This window comes from Drosophila erecta, unplaced genomic scaffold (assembly GCF_003286155.1).
Source record: "Drosophila erecta strain 14021-0224.00,06,07 unplaced genomic scaffold, DereRS2 tig00000000-arrow-pilon, whole genome shotgun sequence".
Classification (NCBI taxonomy): domain Eukaryota; kingdom Metazoa; phylum Arthropoda; class Insecta; order Diptera; family Drosophilidae; genus Drosophila; species Drosophila erecta.
In genome coordinates, this window is record NW_020825194.1 from 8,902,920 (window position 1) to 8,924,290 (window position 21,371).

The following is a 21,371-nucleotide window of genomic DNA, read 5'->3' on the forward strand; positions in this document are numbered from 1 at the left end:
CATTTGCGTTGATTTACTCTGCCCACACAATTGGGCATCTCCCATTTGCAGGCTGTAAGTATGCAGCAAAAACTGTTAACTTGTCGCGCATATTGCTATTATGCCATATACTTTCGGGCTGCCTAAAAACTATTCATACTACTAAAGCTATTTAAGCTAGCAAGAAAGTTGTAATAGTTATTAGTATAATTGGAATTTCGCCGATGACGTCTGTGTTACTTACAGATCATCCTGCGAATATGAAGCAGCAGACGGCCTACAAGAGTACGCTGACAGGTACGAGCAATGGGCAAGAAGATGGAATATTGGCATAAATGGTCAAAAGTCAGCTAACGTGTGCTTCTCACTAAGGAGGAAAACACCACCTGCTGTTCAACTAGGTGAGGAGATGGTACAGCAGTGTAGTACGGCCAAATATCTTGGCATAACATTAGACCGCCGGCTCACATTTGCTCCCCACATAGCAGCCATCAAAACAAGGGTGAGAGCAGCTGTGACAAAGCACTGGTGGCTCCTAAGAAGCAACAGTAAACTCTCCACCCGAAATAAGCTCACCCTATACAAGCAGGTCATTGCTCCCATCTGGCAATATGGTTGCCAAATCTGGGGGATAGCAAGAGATAGCCAAATCAAAAATATTCAGGTGGCCCAGAACAAAATAGCGAGACTAATTACAGGCTGTGAGTGGTACATTCGAAATAGCGTGCTACATAGGGACCTAAAACTAGTTACGGTACTACAACAAATCAACTTCCACTCCAGTCGGTACAACTCAAGACTGATGAACCACAGGAATCGTCTCGCTAATGATCTCACCATTACTCGACCGAGGCAGAGGATCAAAAGACGTCAACCAAGAGACTTAGTGCTAAGATAACAATAGCTTAATAGCTAAATATTAATTATAAAACAACATGAGAGTATTAGACCAAAATAGAAAAAGCTATATTAAATATTCCCTATAGCCGGAGCGCCAATTGGCAGAAACAATAGAAAATAAGGTAATAAAAGGGTTCATAGCTATCCTGTATATCTTAATAAACTACAATAAAAAAAAAAAAAAAAAAAAAAAGTATAATTGGAATGGTTCTTTCCCTCATAAGTGTTCCCTAAACGTATGATTTCACCTCACTCATTTATGGGACAGCACTCAATCTTGCCTATAATTGTGGCCAAAAGTATGGAAAACACCGAACACAAAAGTGTAGATGTGCCGCCCTCTGGCTAAAATTTAAAAAACAAAATACTCCCCCTATTAGCAATTGAAAAAAACCCCACTAGATGGCCAACTTAGCGCATGCGGATTGGGGTGGTATCAGAGGGAGATGACTACAGCGTCGATAGAAAGAGAGCACACTATACGCATAGGGGATGGCTTTGAATAAAATTTCCCTGATGGCGCCAAAGCCGACGCTTTATCCGCAACCAACGAGAATCAGCATGAGCTATCAGTTCCAAAACTCATAAACACATGAGCTATCAACAAATTTTATAGCTTTTGCTCCGACGAACTGGAACTTTTGCGGTTGATCGGTGAAGTTCAGATAAGATTGCGTTTAGTTCAGCACAGAGCTCTGAAATGAGCGGACTAGCAGCGTAAAAATGCGCAGCGGCTGTGCTTGGCTGGCCCTTGGTCTGCTTTTGCACCTGAATCCTTACCTGGACTTGGGTGAAGCGGCCAGTATCCTGGGCGTGTTCCCGTACCGCATTCCCTCCCCCTTTCAGATGGTGCGACCTTTGATGAGGGCGCTGGTGGAGCGGGGTCACAAGGTAACGATGGTCACACCCGCTGGTTATCCGCCCGAAATAGACGGAGTACGTCACCTACGAGTGCCCACGCTGAACCAGCTCATGCAGAGTGAGTACTACAAAATTCAGTGCGACAGACAGATACATTGAATATTGATTTTCCTGCAGATCTACTGGATAACGACCAATTTGTTGACGCATTGGGTTGCAAGTGGAAGGAGGGCGTTCTCGCCTCAACGATTTTCTACAACGTTTCCCATGCCATTCTGAGCGATAATGGTGTTCAGTTGATGATGCGCGATAAAAGTGAGAAGTTCGATATGATCATGGTGGAAGCTAGCCACCTGGATGCACTGTACGGACTGGCTGAGTACTACAACGCCACCCTTCTGGGAATTTCGTGCATGCACATGACTTGGCATATCGACTACTTGGCGGGAAATCTGGCTCCAAGTGTATATGAACCCGTCTCACCTATCGGGTTTGCCCTTGATAGCTCGCTCCTAAGTAGGTGGTTCAACTGGATTTATATCACCGAGGAGCAGCTCCTGGATCGTCTTGTTTACCGTCCCGCTCAGGTGCGATTGTTAAAAAAGTTCTTCGGCTATCCGGCGGAGAAGTTGGATGAGCTGCGGGCCAAAGTCTCGGTCATCCTTGTTAATAGCCACTTCAGCATGGGCAGGGTGCGAGCCAACGTGCCCAACATCATTGAGGTAGCAGGAGTGCATCTGAGCGAGCCCCCAGCGCCATGTGGTGCGGAACTGCAGAAATATCTGGACGAGGCGGAGCACGGCGCCATCTACTTCTCGATGGGCCAGGATATCCTGATGAAATATCTGCCGGAGAATATGCAGAAACAACTGCTGCAGGCCTTCTTGCAGTTGAAACAGAGGGTGGTTTGGAAGAACGAGCTGTCCGTGCTGCCCAACAAATCGGAAAACATATATGTGATGGACAAAGTGCCCCAGCGAATGGTGCTCGCGCATCCCAATCTCCGGCTGTTCATCTCTCACGGCGGCTTGCAAAGTGTGATGGAGGCCATTGACAACGGAGTGCCCATGCTGGGACTGCCGCTGTTCTTCGACCAGTTCAATAATATGCATCGAGTGCAGTTGGCCGGAATGGCTAAGGTGTTGGACCCCAACGACTTGAACGCAGAAACTCTCTTGGACACTATTAAATCGCTTCTTGAAAATACTAGCTATGCTGAGAGAGCTAAGCAAATGGCAGCGTCTTTCAGGGATCGGCCAATGAGTCCTCTGGACACTGCCATCTGGTGGACGGAGTATGCTCTTCGAAATCGGGATACTTCTCACATGCGCCTCAATGTGGAGGAGATTCCTATAATGCGATACTACAGCTTCGACAGCTTACTCACCTTTGGAGTTCGCTTGGTCTGCGTCTGTGGATCGCTGATCTTTCTGGGCTGGAAATTGTACCAGAAAAACCGCAGCATGCACAGAAGACTTCGAGAAATGGAAACAGTGCTTTCGAATGAGAGATGATGAAGTGGTATCCTAGATTGCTTCAACTCCAATTGTAAATTGAGGTACACGCTTTCTAGATCTCGCTTTTAAGGTAATACAAGGCAGATCCACAGATCTACAACAGATACAATGTATACACTCATTTAATATCTTATTCATATCTTATCTAATTGTATTATACATGCCTAACAAAATTATGAAATATCAATCAGGTTTAATTGAATAAGATGCATTACAAAATATTTTTAAGTGTGAGGCAATGAGGTTTTTTTTCATACTCTCCCACGTGAGTCAGAAGCAAAGAGCTTTCTATTAATTCTAAAATGCATCAATCCAAAGTTATCAAGCCATTTGATTGTTATTGATTGTAAGTAATGTGGAGCTCTCAAAAGTATCGCGTAGTACCGATAGGATTCGCTCATTTGTGGCCAGAGCTGCAACATGAACGAACCGAGTTCGTGAAAATGTGCCTAGGATATTTATGGCTGACCATCTGCCTCTGCCTGCTCCTGCAACAGGATCTTCGCCAGGATCTGGCTCAGGCAGCCCACATCCTGGGTATATTTCCCTACCGCCACATTTCGCCATATCTTGTGATGCAGCCTTTGGTTCGGACATTGGCAAAGAGAGGTCACAATGTGACTCTAATCACACCGAATGAAATGCCAAACGATATCGAGGGAATTCGACATATACGCGTTGCTCAGCTCAACGAGTGCATAAAAGGTTAGTCACTTCAGTAAAGTCTATAAGCTTATTTATTTCTTTTATTTTTAGAAATGCTTGAGTTTGACCAAGTGCTTGACTTTATGATTAACAAATGGACGGAGAGCGCACTTACGGCAAAAGCGCTTTTTAATGCCTCCCACGATATTCTAAGTGATCCTGGCGTCCAAAGGATGCTGCATGACAGAAACGAGAGGTTCGACCTGATCATCATGGAACCAGCTAATCTAGACGCCCTTTATGGCCTGGTTGAGTACTACAATGCCAGCCTGATAGGATTATCCAGCATACGGATTAACTGGCACACCGACGAATTGGCCGGAAATCCAGCCCCATCCATATACGAGCCCATATCTCCGGTTGGCTATTCCCTGGAAACATCGTTGTTAAGTCGAATATATAATTGGATTCATATAATGGAAGAAAAGTTGGTGGAATATTTGATCTTACGACCAGCTCAGCTACACCTATTTCAGAAGTTCTTTGGCTACTCCGCACAAAAGATGAGTGAGTTAAGATCCAGATTCTCGCTGATGCTAATCAACAGCCACTACAGCATGGGTAAAGTGAGAGCCAATGCACCAAACATTATCGAGGTGGGAGGACTTCATCTCAGCGAGCCCCCGGAACTATGTGATGCGAAGCTTCTGAAATTTCTGGACGAGGCGGAACAGGGAGTCATTTACTTCTCGCTGGGCAACGACATTCTGATTAAGTTTCTCCCTGCAAACATTCAGGAGCTGCTACTGCAGACGTTTGCTAAGCTAAAGCAAAGAGTTATTTGGAAGAACGAACTATTAGATATGCCCAACAAATCGGTCAATGTATATGTTATGGAACAGACCCCTCAGCGCCAGATTTTGAATCATCCAAATGTCCGACTTTTCATAACAAACGGAGGGTTACTGAGTGTGATTGAGGCGGTGGACAGTGGAGTTCCAATGCTGGGACTACCTATGTTTTTTGACCAATTCGGTAATATGCGCTGGGGACAGCTATCCGGAATGGCAGAAGTCATTGATATCAACTCTCTGAACGAAGATATCCTAACCGAAACCATAAAATACATGCTTGGAAACCAGAGTTATTCACTGAAAGCCAAGGAAATGTCGCAGTTCTTCAAGGATCGGCCCATGAATCCGTTGGATACGGCTGTTTGGTGGACGGAGTACGCCTTACGGAACCGGAACATTACTCGAATGCGCCTTAACTTGGAGGAGGTTCCATTGCTTGAATACTACAGAATAGACAGTATTTTAGCATTTAGCCTGCGATTTGGATTAGTCGCTGTAGCGCTGATCTTTTTGGTTTACACCTTGTTTCTGAAAAATCGTCAGACCTAGACGATTGCATCCATAATAAAGTCACGGCATTTGCAGACTCGATAATTTGTATATAGGGCAATTTATAGTGTTGTGAATAGATAACACCACGTTGCCCATTGTGTTTATAATGATAAAAGTTCGCTGTGAGCTCCCAGAGCTATTATCAATTCCCTTGGCAATCGAACAAAGCTTTTTGAGTTTGGCGACACTTAAGTTCAGATTACGCTCATTTGCGGATAGACCTCGGTCATGGACGCAGTACAACCGGGAAAATGCAGCTCAGCTCCGCTTGGCTGCCACTCGGCATTTGCCTGTTATTGCACCCAAATGTGAACTTCGACCTGGCGCAAGGAGCCCAAATACTGGGAATATTTCCATACTACTATGGCTCCCCATTTCTGGTGGTGAGGCCGTGGATCGAGGCACTTGTGCAACGAGGCCACAATGTAACTCTGATCACACCTGATGGAATGCTTCCCGATATGGAGGGCGTTCGACATATTCGCGTTCAGAAGCTGAGAGAGCGCATTCAAGGTAATTCAATTTACAGCCTAATAAGTATCAAATGGGCATTTTTCGACTAATAGCGGCTAAAAAGAGTACAAAACTTTTATCAACCTACAACTTTTCGTTTGTGTCCCGCACAGAATTTATTGCGACTGATCATTTTCTGGACTTCTTGATCAACAAATGGAAGGAGGCCAATTTGGCCGCTACAATATATTTCAATATCACCCAAGATATTCTGAGCGACGGCGGCGTTCAAAAAATGTTGAGCGACAAAAGTGAGCGGTTCGACCTAATCCTAATGGATCCTAGCAACCTGGATGCACTGTACGGCCTGGTGGAGTACTATAATGCCACTCTAATTGGCCTGACAAGTACAAGCATTAACTGGTTCATCGAAGAACTGGCGGGAAATCCAGCGCCCAGTCTCAATGAACCGATTTCTCAAATAGGCTACTCCAGAGATTACTCGATCGTGAGTAGAATTAGGAACTGGATTCACATCAACGAGGAAAAGTTGATGGAGTACCTTATAATTTTACCCGCTCAACTGCGGGTCTTTAAGAGGTTCTTCGGTTACTCGACGGAGAAGTTCTATGAATTGCGTGGCAGGTATTCGCTGATCCTGGTCAACAATCACTTCAGTCTGGGCAAAGTGCGATCCAATGTGCCCAATCTCATCGAGGTGGGTGGAATTCATCTAAGCCAACGCCCAGAACCGTGCGATGAGAGCTTGCAGAAGTTTATGGACGAAGCGGAGCACGGAGTAATCTACTTCTCGATGGGCCTGGACATAATGGTGAAGTTTCTTCCAGATACCCTGCAGCAGACACTGATTATGTCCTTTGCAAAGCTAAAGCAGCGGGTTGTTTGGAAGAACGAGCTCTTTAATATGCCAAACAAATCGGATAACATATATGCCATTGACAAAGCCCCCCAGCGCCAAATTCTGGCCCATTCGAATGTGCGTCTCTTCATTACCAATGGAGGACTTCTGAGTGTAATAGAGGCGGTGGATAGTGGTGTTCCGATGCTCGGACTACCGGTGTTCTTTGACCAATTCGGCAATTTGCGTTGGGGGCAGCTGGCAGGCATGGCCGAGGTCCTGGACATAAACAATCTGAATGTAGATACTCTAACTAAAACAATTATTGAACTGATAGAAAATCCAACGTACGCGTTGAATGCCTATAAAATATCAACGACTTTTAAGGACCGCCCCATGAGTCCTTTGGATACGGCTGTCTGGTGGACGGAGTATGCTCTACGTAACCGGAATATATCCCACATTCGCCTCAATGTCGAGGAGATTCCACTAATGCATTACTACAGAATAGACAGCATCCTCACTTTCTTCCTTCGATTTTTATTGATTGCTGGGTCGGTGATCTTTTTCGTTTCAGTTTGTTTAAAAAATTACACGTCGCTCGGTTTGGGGTATCGATTGCACTTTACCTTATCAATAAAGTAATACGACACAGTAATAAAAATGTACAATATTTCTTCAATTATCTGCGGATATTTATGACCCTCGTTAATACTGATTCACTACCCGTTAAACTTTAAGTCATAAGCCTTTTCAGCATTCCATAGATGTCCCTTTTGAATAAAATTATTTATTTAAATTAATAAATGAATCAAAAATGATAATGACATAGCCATAATTAGTTTCAGTTCGTTTTACGGTGTGAATATAGTTATCTATCAGACAAGCAACTAATAACCGATAATAATTCACAAATATTTACACTGCCAGGGGATTCAAAACTTTCATGTTATCAGTAAAACTTTCTGCCGACACCTTAGATTAGATTGCGTTCATTTGCGGACAGAGCTCCGACATGAGCGGACTGAATTGTGAGAATGCGCCTCGAGTTTTCTTGGCTGGCTGTCGCGCTTTGTGTGATCCTGCAACAGGATCTGTGCCAGGACTCGGTGCAGGCTGCCAGCATCCTGGGCATATTTTCCTACCACTTCAGCTCCCATAATCTGGTTGTGCGTCCATTGGCAAGGGCTCTAGTTAAACGGGGCCACAATGTAACGTTGATCACACCAGTTGGAATGCCGTCCGATATCGAGGGAGTTCGCCATATCCGCGTTCCCAAGCTAAATCAACGCGTCCAGGGTGAGTCAAACTATAATTTTGGGAGTATTTCCCATTATTCAATTTGTATTTTCACGCAGAAATGATCGAGTGCGACCAAATGATGGACTTCTTCGGCAGCAAATGGATAGCAGGCTGGTTGGCAGTGACAATGCTCTACAATATGTCCTTAGATATACTGAGCGACGAAGGAGTCCAACGGATGCTAAAGGACAAGAGTGAACGTTTTGACCTGGTTATGCTGGAACCGTCTGCCCTGGAAGCGCTCTATGGCATAGTGGAGTTCTATAATGCCACCTTGATGGGGTTTTCCGGTGGCAATGTCAACTGGAGCACCGAAGAAGTCGCTGGAAACTTTGCGCCAAGCATCAATGATCCGATCTCCTCGCTGGGCTATTCCCGAGGCAATTCGCTCCTGAGCAAAATTTACAACTGGGTCCATATCACAGAGGAAAAGTTGCTGACACACCTGATCGTCCGACCATCTCAACTGCACATCTTCAAGAAGTTTTTTGGCTATTCGGAGCAGACATTTTACTACATGCGGAAGAGGTATTCGGTGATCTTGGTCAACAACCATTTCAGTATGGGCAGGGTGCGATCTAATGTGCCGAACATCATAGAAGTCGGAGGACTGCATCTCACCGAGCCACCTGAGCCGTGCGATGCGAAACTGCAGAGATTTATGGACGACGCGGAGCACGGGGTTATCTATTTCTCGATGGGACAGGAGATATTGGTGCAGTTTTTGCCTGAAGACATGCAGCAAAACCTTATGAAATCTTTAGTCCAATTCAAGCAGAGGGTCGTTTGGAAAACCGAACTTTATAGCATGCCAAACAAAGCGGACAACATATATGTGATTGAACAGCCTCCACAGCGCGCGGTTCTGGCCCATCCCAATACTCGACTTTTCATCACAAACGGGGGTCTGCTAAGTGTAATGGAGGCTGTTTACAGTGGAGTGCCGATCCTGGGATTACCAGTGTTCTTCGACCAGTTCATTAATCTGCGGAATGTTAATCTGCGTGGCATGGCCGAGGTCTTGGACGCCAACGAGATGAGTTTGGAAATGTTGACCTCGACCATTCGGGAGCTGCTGGAGAACCCTAAATATACTCTGAAAGCCAGGAAAATGTCGCAGTCCTTCAGGGACCGACCCATGAGTCCTTTGGACACAGCAGTTTGGTGGACGGAATACGCCCTGCGCAATGGCGATGCCTCACATATGCGTCTTAAGACGGAGGATGTTCCTCTTTACTACCAATGGGATTGGCTGATCCTGTTAGCTGCTCGGTTTGGTATTGTTTTCGGATCTGTGATCTATTTGTTCTACAAGGTATTCCAAAAAACTCGTGCAGGCCCAAGGCCCCTTCAAGATAGAGAAGCTGCTTTTCAGCACCTCATTTTGCTTGCTCCAAGATGGCAAGCACAATAATCTTACCCCAAGTATTGTTTTGTGTTACTGCTGTTACTACTACTCTGTTAACTACTTACCTGTTTATTTATGAGTTGATCTTAAAAGTGTGCTTCGAAAATCGCTTGTTTACGTCGACTTTGTAGCATAAGTTCAGTTGGCACCTGAAAATGTTGTGAACAACTATGAATTATATCTAAACATAGCAAATTGCATTCAGCGCTTTTTTTATGTTTTTCAACACAATTTCTTGAAAACATGAAAGTTGTAAGATCAAGAAAAGGTTGTTTTATCTTATTTGAAAAAAGTAATAAAATTAAATCGCTACCTGAGTCTATTCAGAAATCTTTTATCCGATATAAAACATATGTTTAATTGGGCTTAATTGTTTTTGTGTTTTAATCAAGGAGCTTCTGCTTCATAATTGACATTTTGAAAGATTCTACACCTGGAATGAGGTGTTCTTCAAGTAAAGAACTTATTGACGTCAGCACTGGAAAAAACCGGTAGTCGTCCTTGATAAAGGGCTTCCCCCTAGAATCCAGCGGAGGTTCCGCCTTTCACCTGCGTCACTAACTGTAAACCTTTCCATCCCAATGGCTAAACTTCCCAATCTGGTTTCTACTATAATATATATTTAAGATATTTCTGCTGTACCTTTCGTAAGTCATGGTAACTGACGCTTTGCCAAATATTTGGGCCAAACAATAACGACAAATGGTGACACAGTTTTAGGCCGGAACAACAGACACAAACGAACCGCTGACAGAATGCACAAAATATGAATTCATGAGCAGAATCGTATATTATTGTGGTTGTATACAGAGTGTTTTTAATTTTCCATTTTGGGGTTTATTTGCACAGTGCGGCGGCATTCTTTTGTTTACGATCCGCGCATGGCTAAATATTAAACCTGGCTGCAAAGCACCGGAGTGAGAACAAACGGCAACGAGGTCACCAAGAAGCCTCCTCCGAGAACGATTAATCAGTGGAAGACTTCCCCTGTTTAATTGCTCCGCTAATATAGCAACTAAGTGTCTTGACGATCGAGTTGGGCAATCGCTTAGTTAATTACACGGGCTGCGTGAAAAGTTCATTTCCATCCGGCGACTGGCATTAATTGTTAACGTTAACTTTAGTCGCCATTACAGTTGTCATTCCATTGCCATTGGCCAGCTTATTTTCCACATCGAGATCGCATTGCCTTGGCTTATTGTGCCACAGATTATTAGTTGCATCCTTGATCTCAAACGGTAAACGAGACTGGCCATCTCTAACCCCAGTGTCAACTGCTTTTCCGCGGTGTTGATAAACGCGTCCAATTTCACGTGCCCGCAGTTATGGCTGCTACCTAAAGTAACTAAAGTAAGACGAGTTTTAGATGTCTGCCCATGCGAAATGCCCAAAAAGAATAAGTTTACTATGGGCGGACCAGCAATCACCAATTGCCAAAATTGAATTATGCTAGGTATATAATTTTGCATAATTATGCGTGAGCCGGCGTGACAGCGGTCCCTTAATAAGTTTGGCCATAATTTAAGACCACAGAAGCACAGCTATTCAAACAAACTGTTAGTCTGGTGTCCATTGGCTAAAAGCCAATTTATATATATTTCCATGTTGCTAGCCGAGGTAATACCCTTTCAGTCATTAGCTTTATAAGCGGTTTCCACTAATAATTAGTTGCTTGAAAACAATTAATCATTTATATGTGTTTAAAAAGAGACAAAGGTGTTTTATTAATCAACGCTGTTATTATTACAAATTAGTAGCCACCTGAACAAATAAATTAAGCAAAATTTACAAAAGCCAGCGATAAACTGAAGGACTTAAATCAAGATATGGTTAAAGTCTTAGTATGTCATGTTGGCTTAAAATATAAGAAACATATTTGCGTAAGAAGAGCCTAGGAGTTCCGCCCTATTATGTTGAGTCCAGAATAACGACAGTACAAGTTACACTGCCAACTACGAATTCCGCTCAGGTCGCCTAGCCATTGCTACGGAACATCCAGACTCTTGGCCATGTTTTGCATGCCGCTGCCGGTTAAGGTATAAGGTATAAGCCGCAGCAATTTGACGCTTAAGCGCACCGCTGCACAGTCGCAGCTTCAGTTGGTCGGCGACAGTCGAACGTGGAGCACGAAACATTCCGGTACGCGAAGAGTCCAAAAATTGAAGCTGAAATCGAAAAAAGTCGAAACGGAACGAAACGTAACGAATCGAATTGAGTTGAATGGAGCTGAATCGATGTGGCGGGCCAAAGACTCGGGCCACAAACTTGAACTTGCCCAACACACTTAGCCAATTACGTGGTGCTGCTAACAGTGTTTTAGTGCTCAGAAATGGTGGTCCGAGTAATTCCGAGAATTAATCAAATCTAATGCTGATTGCTGCCTATTAGGTTGACACATTTAGCCGACAAATCTGTTGCAAATCGCTCACTGCAGCTGCCGTCTTGTTGAGTCATTGAGCTGGGTTCAGAAAAAGTATGTGTGTCAAATATTTGCCTGTTTGCTGGTGAAATATTTGCCAGCCAGCTTTTGTTAATGAAACTCCAGGCCCCAGCAGATGTGTCGGTTTGTAAGCAGATGCCTTTCGAATGGGCCTGGCGAATTTGAAAATAGTTTTGAATTAGTTCCGTTTTTGCTGCCTGTCCCCGGCTACCTTTTTATATAATGGGTCAAGCGAAATTTACTGTTAAGCGGCGCACGCCAAAAGCCAGTGGGCCATCATCTTTTTGGCCAAACTCTCGCTTTCTCGCACCTCGCTCGCTCTCTTTCTTGCTCTCTTTTGGCGCTTATCTCTTCATTTCTTTCAGTCATTGGCTTGGCTTAATTTTTTCATGTCAATATTTACCTTTTTTGTTTTGCTCGCCTCTTACGTAAGGCGTCGCAAGCCCGTCTGGCCGGCTCCAGGCCAAGTCTGCATCACCACCACCACCGCCACCACCACCGCAGCCTCCATCTCGGCCTGAATCCCGATCCCAGTTGCATTTGCAGCTCCCGTTTAGCTGGCCATTTCTGTGCTGGCCCTCTCTGACTCTCTCTTACTTCGCTTGCCAGCTCTTCAATTGGCCTGGTCATTACAAAATAGCCACATTCTACTATTGGAATAGTTGGCTTCAACTCAATCGTTGCCGCTTTGTATGCAGAATTGCGCAAAATTCAAGTCCAATTTGCATATGTTTCTTGTAATCATAAGGCATATTTTCAATACGCTGAATTTGTGGCCAAGAGAAAAGCGCACAGCTGATCGGCAACTGCCTCTCTTCTGACTCTGCATTTCCAGCTGGTGGTGCAACTTTCAAGGAAAGTGCAAGTGTTGCCATGGCATTGTGGCAACTACGAATGGCTTACTCGGCCAAGAGGGAGGGAGGAAAGCGGCAATGTCGTGGCTTTTGTAAAAGGAGGAAGTGGCTCTGGGTTACTGGTTTACTGGGGGCGTGCCTATTGGCAAAATTGGTGTATACATACATATATGTGTTATGGCCCAGTTTAACGAAACTGTTAAGGAAGCGGAACTATAATTAACACCATTACTACTAGCTAGGCCAAAAGGTTTCCATATCAGGTTGATTAACAGATTTATGAAAACCACGAATAAAGTTCGTTAGCTTCTTTGAGACCTTCTCGCCCTGATTTCCGGTCTTGTCATTCAATTAGTCCGTTGTCATTGGGTCTGTGCCTTTATGTAAAAAATATATTAAATAAATTTATATGCATACACGCCATAATGTGGAATAAACCTACAGCCATATGAATTACTAATTAATCATACGCCCTGTGAGCATGCAAAATATTTAGTGACCTCTCGTAAGGAAAAAATAACTCGGCAATAAAAACAACAGCAGCAAAACAAAATTGAATAATGTCTGTATTAGCTCAAGACAAGCACTGTAAACAAATTCGAAAATAATCGCAAGCAATTTAGATTGAGACCACTGGCACCACTGGCTGGCGGTGGAAAAGCTGAGAAAACTGAAAACTGAGCCAAGTTAGTGGCTCAGAGCCAAGTTGAGTGGAGCCGGAGTCAAGCGCAAGAGCGTCTAAAAGCCCAGCCAAGCCAAGCTGTTGACATTCGCGTCTTTGTCTTGGCCCTGACCAAGAAGTTGGCTCAGAAGCGTTGCGCACTTCGATTCGTTATTCAATATTCGGTTCGGTTCGGTTCGATTTCGGCTTGGACATTGACGTTTGGCAAACACATTTGGCCATAACACGGGCCATCCACTAATGCATTATTCCGATTTGTTTACCCAGACACAAAGCAAACGCACAATGACAGCGACTGGACTTCGACCACTTCTGAGCCTTCTGCTCCTTGGATTGGGCCTGATACTCTTCTGTGATGTCAGCTCCTCGATTGCCATAGCCCCGTCCACATTTGGCACGGCAATAGCACGTGCTGGAAAGATATCCAACCAGCTTAAGGTGAGTTCAAGAACCCGTATTCCAAGCCACATATGTAAATGGTTGTGCGATCTAAGAAGCGCTTGTATAAATTAAGCAGAGACAAAGAATCTTTACAAAGCGTGCCAGTTCTGGCCATTTCGGCTGACTCGGCCAGTTGTGTGACTTTGACATCGTGTCGCAAATTTGTTGCCGCCCCAAAAGTAATTCAACACCCGAGAAGACGTCGCTTTATGGCCAAGTGTTTTGGCCAACTTGTGTGGCTGCCGGTAACTGCATTTACATGTGCCTGTTAATGGACTTTATGGCTCACCAAACAGCAAATATGCCCGGTCAATTGCAAATGCCTCGCGGTTCTATTGTTTTATGGGGGGAAGTGAAGCGCGTGAAAAATACTCTTTGCCACCTGCTAATTAGGCAGCCAGTGGCCCAAAACAAGTGGTCAGGGGCAGGGGAGGTTGTCTGTGGGCTTCGAATAATAGTTGGCCTTCTGAGCAGCCCTACTCAAAACGAATCTCTCTGGCAATGCAATCAATTCATTAGCCATGCGGCGCATGACATTTTGAATGCAGCTTGGCTCTTGGCAAGCGAATAACTTACTGAACTTTGGTGCAACACAATGCCCCTTTTTAAGCAGAAATGTGAGCACTGAAATATTAACTATTTTATTCAACTATTTATGCCCCGCGTGAGGGCATAGCTGATTAATTAGGCAATTAAAGTAGGAACACATTTCCGTTTGCCGGTCGGATAACATTGACTGATAAAAGCCCAACATCAACGACAAGCCGGCCAACTGAAAAAGAATACACGAACGAACAATGCCCGAAATGTACCTACACTAGGCCATTGCGTGCCTTACATAACCCGGCCATAAAAACAATGATTACAAGCACTAAAAACTAAACAAAACAAACCAAAAAATGTATTTAAAACACCGAACAGCCGACGGACAGACAGTAACAAGTGCAGCTCTAACAAGATGGCAAAAATTGAGTGCTATTGCTTAACCGATCAGGGGATACCCAGTAAAAATGGATAAGTATATCTTCAGCTTTATACAAAAATCCGCAAGTTATAGTTAGTTCTAAGCGACAAAGCTGACCCAAATGTTATTGATGTATTAGCATGTTATAGGCTGACAATAAAAAGTATTCAACAAAGTGATCAGATTATAGCAGCAACTAATGAATTCAGTCGTGACAAGCCCGAAATTCCCAGAATTCCCAGGGTACTTTTAATGACTGCCATACCGAGGCGAAAAATCGAGGAAAATCGAGGAGCAAGTGGAATTTAATTCAAAAGGCTTCAGACGCTCGAAAGCGCAACAGTTGCTGTCGGAAGAGCAAAGCGTTGATCCCGGGTGCCAGACTTTTTGCGGTGACTGTTCGGTGCGAGTTCAATAAATCAAAGTTTACGGCTCCGCGCACTCCACTGCACTTGTCGGAACGAACTGCATCGAATTTGTGCGGTTGTCAGGCGGTTGCATAAAACAAAAGAGCCCAGTCCGCCGACTTTTCACCTCCCCCGGACTTTCGTCATGCCCTGTCCCCGGAATTGGCAACGTGGAGCGCCGATCGCGGCGATCGCGGCTCTGTCGCTAGCCATCGGTCTAATTGTCTTGGCAATTTGTGTGCAGCGACCGAACGAATCCGGCCATCGAATCATAGTCACCGAACAGAGAAAGTCATCCGCGGAGGAGGCGCAGGAGGGTCTCGATCCGCATGGCGGTGATTTGCAAGATTTGCGGGGCAGAGCCAGAGCATTTTTTTTAATCGCCACCACCACAACGACGACGACAACAATGTCGCCGGAAAATGCGACGAAAAGCGCAAATGCTTCCGGGTCGCTGGATATGCGGCAAATGGCCCAAATGGGCCGTTCTACCACGGTTTGTATTGAACATGGTTCTTATGCAACAATTGCATCGCTGGCTTTCTATCTGCATTTTAGTTCGCATTTATATTTGGCTTTCGAGCGTGTAAGCGTGAAAGCGGCAACCATTGCATAATGTTTGCATTGTAAGCGGCGAAAATATTATTATGCGAGATTCGCAATGCAACCAGAGATGTTGTTATTGCCTGTCTGTCTGTCTGTCCGGCTCTCACCTATTTGCATATTAGAGCAGCTGGAGCTCGAAAACCGAATCGAAGCCGAGAGATTGATTGGAAGATTTTAATTATTTTCCCAGCACTCTCAAGCGCTTTTTGCGTTGAACAATGACCCACTTCTTAAGCGCCTTTTAAGCCAAAGTGTGTTTGGTTAACGAACACACAGCCGGCCTGGCCAACGAGCGCATTAAACAGTTATAATTAAAGCCAACATCGATCGGATCTCGATAGGAAACTGTTATAAACCAGCTACACCCACATTAGCATAGCACCCAGACCACACACAAAAATGCCGAAAAAATAAACAAATCGACTTTCGAATACCTTGCCAGCAATTGAACTCGATGCCTTGGCCGTGCCTTGCAGTGCGACGTATATTCATCAAGTTAGGGTATATGGCACAAGTAATTAGCATAACAACAGTGTTAGAGGTGAACTTGAATCTCGCTGCTCCACAGCCACCAACTGACGCCCAATTGTGGTATGAATCACAGCCAAATATGAGCCCGTTTTAGCCCGGGACACACGCCCAGTTCGGCCTGGGAACAAGCGTCAGATCGAGATTGGCGTTTCCTCTGGCAGCACGTGACTCCAGTTGTTGGTGTTGGCCATGTTAGCCATGTTTATACCGCTGCCTAATTGCCGCAAGCCGAGCATTTGAGTTTTGCAAATGGCATTTCAATTAAGCGACGCAGTCGGTGAAGGTTGCCCGTTGACAGTTAACGCCGCTTTACAAATCGGACAGCCCCAAAAAATTGTCATCGAGCCCGTTGAACTTGGACTGGGCCAGAGCTTTTGCATGTTTTTTAAATTGCTGTCAACTGCACGGCAAAGAAGATCATTGCCATAGGCATAAACATGGATTGCATATTTCCTATTTATCAAAAACAAGAGTATATTTAAATTACACTTTTTACCAAGTGGTTACTCAGAGTTAATTGTACATACGGCTACTTGGTTTTCCCCCTTATGGCTTGTAACAGTTTTTATTTAAGTGCATGCTAAAATTGTTCGGAATTTTCAATTGCAGGAGACGACGGCCTGGAAGACCCTGACATCGCATCCGAACTCGCTGGTCCAACTGCTGCCATCGAGGGCCATGCGAGTGGTCCAGGAGGTGGTAAGATCTCTGCGGGTGAGTCTTTTTCGGCCTTGAACCATGGCCCCAGCAAATGCCAAGCGTTTACAGCCTCTTTGGACAGCGGAATTGCAAAGTGGTGGCCAATCAATTTTCAACTTGGACGTGAACATGGACAGCTGGCCAAGCTTCTATGCAGCTGCAGTTTGGGGCTGAGGTCGAATCAATAGTAAAGAAAGAAGCTGGCATATGCACACACCCCCAGTGAATCAAGAACTTGGCAGGTGGACGGTGGGCGGAAAACTGGCTTTTTGGAAATTGACCGAGGCAGTTGCGCAACATTGGCCAGGCACATGACATACTTCTTTGCGCCGGTTCTATTCGAATTCGCACTTCGATGCAAATTGGTTGCGCAACTCAGATTTTTTGCATTCGCAAGTGGCGGCCAAATTCGTGGGCCTTGAGGTTGATTTCCTCAGTAAAAACTGACTTTTACAACTGAACTTATCACAAGTGCTATACGTAGACTAACATTGTTTGCTAAAATCATTCACAGAAAGAGCGTGAGATTGTGGCCACTACCTCGTTGGGAAAAGTCAGGGGTCGCTATCAGAAGTATCGATCTGGAGAGCGTGGAGGCTACTATAGTTTCAAGGGAATGCGATATGGAGCACCGCCTACAGGAGCAAGAAGGTAGGTACCAGACCCAAGACATACAGGCTGGAAACTAACAAGATCTTTCATTCCAGATTCCGCGCTGCGGAGCCGGAGAAACCGTGGTCCGGAATCCGCGATGCTTCACGGGAAGGTCAGAGCTGTCCGCACAAGAACATGATCCTGGACACTTTCAAGGGAGACGAGGATTGCCTGTTCGTCAATGTGTTCACAACCCAAATGCCCAAGGACGAAGAGTCGGCAGAGCAGCCAAAGCTTCCTGTAATGGTTTGGCTGCATGGAGGAGGTTTCTCCTTTGGCTCCGGCAACTCCTTCCTCTACGGACCGGACTATCTAGTGGCTGAGGATATAGTCCTGGTCACCCTGAACTACCGATTGGGCCCACTGGGTTTCCTGACAGCAGGACCCGATGCTCCCGGCAACCAGGGTCTCAAGGATCAGGTGCTGGCACTAAAGTGGGTGCGGGATAACATAGCCGCATTTGGGGGAGATCCCAGTCAGGTTACCATTTTTGGTGAGTCAGCTGGAGCTTCGTCCGTCCAGTTGCTGCTGCTGTCTCCCCAGGCCAAGGGACTTTTCCACCGAGCGATTTCCCAAAGTGGATCGGCTCTGAATCCATGGTCCATGTCCGCCAGTTCGAGCCAGCGGGCTGCTCGTCTAGCTGCCAATTTGGGTTACGTGGGGGCCAATAGAACCGAGGACATACTCGACTTTCTTCGACGGGTCCCAGCCATGAAATTGGTTGAGGCTGCGCCCACCACAATCACGGCAGAGGATCAGCGGAATAACATTGGTTTGCCATTTGTGCCCGTGGTGGAGGGATATTGGAATCAGGACTCTCAGGAGGAACAGTTCTACGAGGAGCCCTTCCTTACTCAGCACCCCAGCGACATGTATCACTCGCAGAACTTTAACAGTGATGTGGCCTATATGACGGGTTACAATACACACGAAGCCATGCTGTTCATTAGAAGTAAGATCAATTCTAAGGACATGTGGAGGAACATTTTAATAGGTTTTAAATATTTTACCAGGACTTCGCAAGAATCCCCAATTGCTGAGCATCATTGAGAACGACTTTGGCCGCTTGGTTCCGCAAGATTTGAATGTGACACAATCTCATGATAGGGTGACCCGCGAGATAAGATCCTTCTACTTGGGAAGCAAGCATGTGGGCATTGAATCGGTGGACGAGATGATTGCGGTAAGTCCGAGTTGCAGAGTACACGACTATAGATAGTAATTAACTATATGTCTTTGACAGCTCCTCACGGATCTCATGTTCCTTCAGGGCATCCGTCGCACGGCCCGGAATCATGCCAAGTTTGGAAATGCACCTGTCTACATGTACCGCTTCTCCTTCGACGGATCCTTGGGGCTCTACAAACGGATGCTGGGTATTCCCCGACCCGGTGTCTGCCATGGTGATGAGCTGGGTTATCTGTTTAAGTTCGGGTTCTTCAATTTGAGCTTGGATCCCAAGTCGATGGAGGTGCAGGTCAAGAATAGAATGGTGCGCATGTGGACGAATTTCGCCAAATACGGGTTAGTACTCAGGATGAAGGAAAACCTGTTATAGAATATAACCAACGCTAATTACAGCTCCCCTACGCCGGATACCGAGGATCCTATGCTGACCACCAAGTGGGCGCCCATCGATCCCACCAATGTGATGAATAGTCTCAACTACATGGACATCTCAGCCAATCTGGCGATGAAAACCAATCCCGAGCCGGAGCGGCAGAGATTCTGGGATGAGATGTATCAGCACTACAATGGGGCTGCCATGTAAAAAGACATCAAAATACCCTCACAAGAGCACACACCCCACACACTCACCCACACACACACACACACTGTAATTTCGTATTGCCATTTTGTGAAAGATCGCACGAAACCCAGAATATTTAAATGCAAAATTCATTGTACAATTTTCGTAGATCGTAGAAATTGTTAGCTATATGTTTAGCTATATTATTAGCAACTAGTTTGTAAGTGTTCCAGCATTTATCCACACCAACACCAATTCACTTTCATAACCCAACGTCGAGATGTTTTTCCTTACTACACGTGTATCCACAATAACCAGGTGTAAATAGTCAGAGTCTATCTAATGCATAATGCAAACGTCTAAACGTCTAAGTACGATGTTATTGTAAATTAAACATATTTTATTTTAGCCGTTGTCTTTTAATTTGTTGTAAACGTTTATTTTTATTTGGGGAGAGTAGCATTTTCATTAGGAAAAAGGCTTATCAGCTCTTCAAATTTATGCAATTTAATGCTACTGTCGATGTACTCGACTGTCGAATTGCTCCAGAAACATTTAGAGGTATCCCGCTTCAAATTCCGATTAAGATTAGTTGAGTTATGGACTTTAGAACTTCAGCCTAGGGACATTTTTGAATTTCCACAACATCATAACATCACAAAAATGACCAAAAAATTTTGAAAAAATAAAATTTTAAATTTGAATGCAGTTCTTTAGAGAACTGCTCCAGAAACATTTAGAGGTATGCCACTTCAAAATCCGAATAATATTAGTTGAGTTATGGACTTTAGAACTTCAGCCTAGGGACATTTTTGAAATTCCACAACATCATAACATCAGAAAAATGACAAAAAAATTAAAAAAAAAAATAAAATTCTAAATTTGAATGCAGTTCTTTAGAGAACTGCTCCAAAAACATTTAGAGGTATGCCACTTCAAAATCCGAATAATATTAGTTGAGTTATGAACTTTAGAACTTCAGCCTAGGGACATTTTTGAATTTCCACATCATAACATCAGAAAAATGACAAAAAAATTTTGAAAAAATAAAATTTTAAATTTGAATGCAGTTCTTTAGAGAACTGCTCCAGAAACATTTAGAGGTATGCCACTTCAAAATCCGAATAATATTAGTTGAGTTATGGACTTTAGAACTTCAGCCTAGGGACATTTTTGAATTTCCACAACATCATAACATCAGAAAAATGACAAAAAAATGTTGAAAAAATAAAATTCTAAATTTGAATGCAGTTCTTTAGAGAACTGCTCCAGAAACATTTAGAGGTATGCCACTTCAAAATCCGAATAATATTAGTTGAGTTATGGACTTTAGAACTTCAGCCTAGGGACATTTTTGGTTTTCCACAACATCATAACATCAGAAAAATGACAAAAAAATTTTGAAAAAATAAAATTCTAAATTTGAATGCAGTTTTTTAGAGAATTGCTCCAGAAACATTTAGAGGTATGCCACTTCAAAATCCGAATAATATTAGTTGAGTTATGGACTTTAGAACTTCAGCCTAGGGACATTTTTGAATTTCCACAACATCATAACATCAGAAAAATGACAAAAAAATTTTGAAAAAATAAAATTCTAAATTTGAATGCAGTTTTTTAGAGAATTGCTCCAGAAACACTAAGAGGTATCCCGCTTCAAATTCCGATTAAGATTAGTTGAGTTATGGACTTTAGAACTTCAGCCTAGGGACATTTTTGAATTTCCACAACATCATAACATCAGAAAAATGACAAAAAAATTTTGAAAAAATAAAATTCTAAATTTGAATGCAGTTTTTTAGAGAATTGCTCCAGAAACATTTAGAGGTATGCCACTTCAAAATCCGAATAATATTAGTTGAGTTATGGACTTTAGAACTTCAGCCTAGGGACATTTTTGAATTTCCACAACATCATAACATCAGAAAAATGACAAAAAAAATTTTGAAAAAATAAAATTCTAAATTTGAATGCAGTTTTTTAGAAAATTGCTCCAGAAACATTTAGAGGTAT

General features: G+C 44.0%; 5 protein-coding genes across 9 annotated transcripts; all 5 read left to right on the top strand.

Moving 5' to 3' along the window:
• Window positions 1–1,415: 1,415 nt before the first annotated feature.
• On the top strand, window positions 1,416–3,319 carry LOC6554305 (2-hydroxyacylsphingosine 1-beta-galactosyltransferase). Its single transcript, XM_001982093.3, has 2 exons — window positions 1,416–1,858; window positions 1,918–3,319. The coding sequence occupies exons 1-2, from the start codon at window positions 1,603–1,605 to the stop codon at window positions 3,252–3,254; spliced, it is 1,593 nt and encodes a 530-aa protein (XP_001982129.1). The 5' UTR covers window positions 1,416–1,602; the 3' UTR covers window positions 3,255–3,319.
• Window positions 3,320–3,681: 362 nt separating this feature from the next.
• LOC6554306 (2-hydroxyacylsphingosine 1-beta-galactosyltransferase) lies at window positions 3,682–5,377 on the top strand. The gene is made up of 2 exons (XM_001982094.3): window positions 3,682–3,962; window positions 4,014–5,377. Exons 1-2 carry the CDS (start codon window positions 3,701–3,703, stop codon window positions 5,303–5,305), a joined length of 1,554 nt encoding a protein of 517 aa, XP_001982130.3. The 5' UTR covers window positions 3,682–3,700; the 3' UTR covers window positions 5,306–5,377.
• Window positions 5,378–5,517: 140 nt separating this feature from the next.
• On the top strand, window positions 5,518–7,361 carry LOC6554307 (2-hydroxyacylsphingosine 1-beta-galactosyltransferase). Its single transcript, XM_026979747.1, has 2 exons — window positions 5,518–5,821; window positions 5,935–7,361. The coding sequence occupies exons 1-2, from the start codon at window positions 5,560–5,562 to the stop codon at window positions 7,263–7,265; spliced, it is 1,593 nt and encodes a 530-aa protein (XP_026835548.1). The 5' UTR covers window positions 5,518–5,559; the 3' UTR covers window positions 7,266–7,361.
• Window positions 7,362–7,613: 252 nt separating this feature from the next.
• On the top strand, window positions 7,614–9,472 carry LOC6554308 (UDP-glucuronosyltransferase 2C1). Of its 2 annotated transcripts, none has more exons than XM_001982096.3 (2): window positions 7,614–7,919; window positions 7,979–9,472. In XM_001982096.3, exons 1-2 carry the CDS (start codon window positions 7,658–7,660, stop codon window positions 9,334–9,336), a joined length of 1,620 nt encoding a protein of 539 aa, XP_001982132.1. In that variant the 5' UTR covers window positions 7,614–7,657; the 3' UTR covers window positions 9,337–9,472. The 2 variants fall into 2 exon arrangements, with proteins under 2 accessions (XP_001982132.1, XP_026835529.1); XM_026979728.1 differs by having other exon boundaries at window positions 7,621–7,910.
• A 1,932-nt stretch (window positions 9,473–11,404) lies between these two features.
• On the top strand, window positions 11,405–19,766 carry LOC6554435 (esterase B1). 4 transcript variants are annotated; one of them, XM_026979707.1, is made up of 8 exons: window positions 11,405–11,469; window positions 13,574–13,744; window positions 16,865–16,969; window positions 17,469–17,605; window positions 17,662–18,560; window positions 18,622–18,791; window positions 18,852–19,132; window positions 19,190–19,766. In XM_026979707.1, exons 2-8 carry the CDS (start codon window positions 13,592–13,594, stop codon window positions 19,377–19,379), a joined length of 1,935 nt encoding a protein of 644 aa, XP_026835508.1. In that variant the 5' UTR covers window positions 11,405–11,469; window positions 13,574–13,591; the 3' UTR covers window positions 19,380–19,766. The 4 variants fall into 4 exon arrangements, with proteins under 4 accessions (XP_026835508.1, XP_001982133.2, XP_015009315.2 ...); XM_001982097.3 differs by lacking the exon at window positions 11,405–11,469 and having other exon boundaries at window positions 13,521–13,744; XM_015153829.2 differs by lacking the exons at window positions 11,405–11,469; window positions 13,574–13,744 and adding an exon at window positions 14,897–15,614.
• The last annotated feature ends 1,605 nt before the right edge of the window (window positions 19,767–21,371 follow it).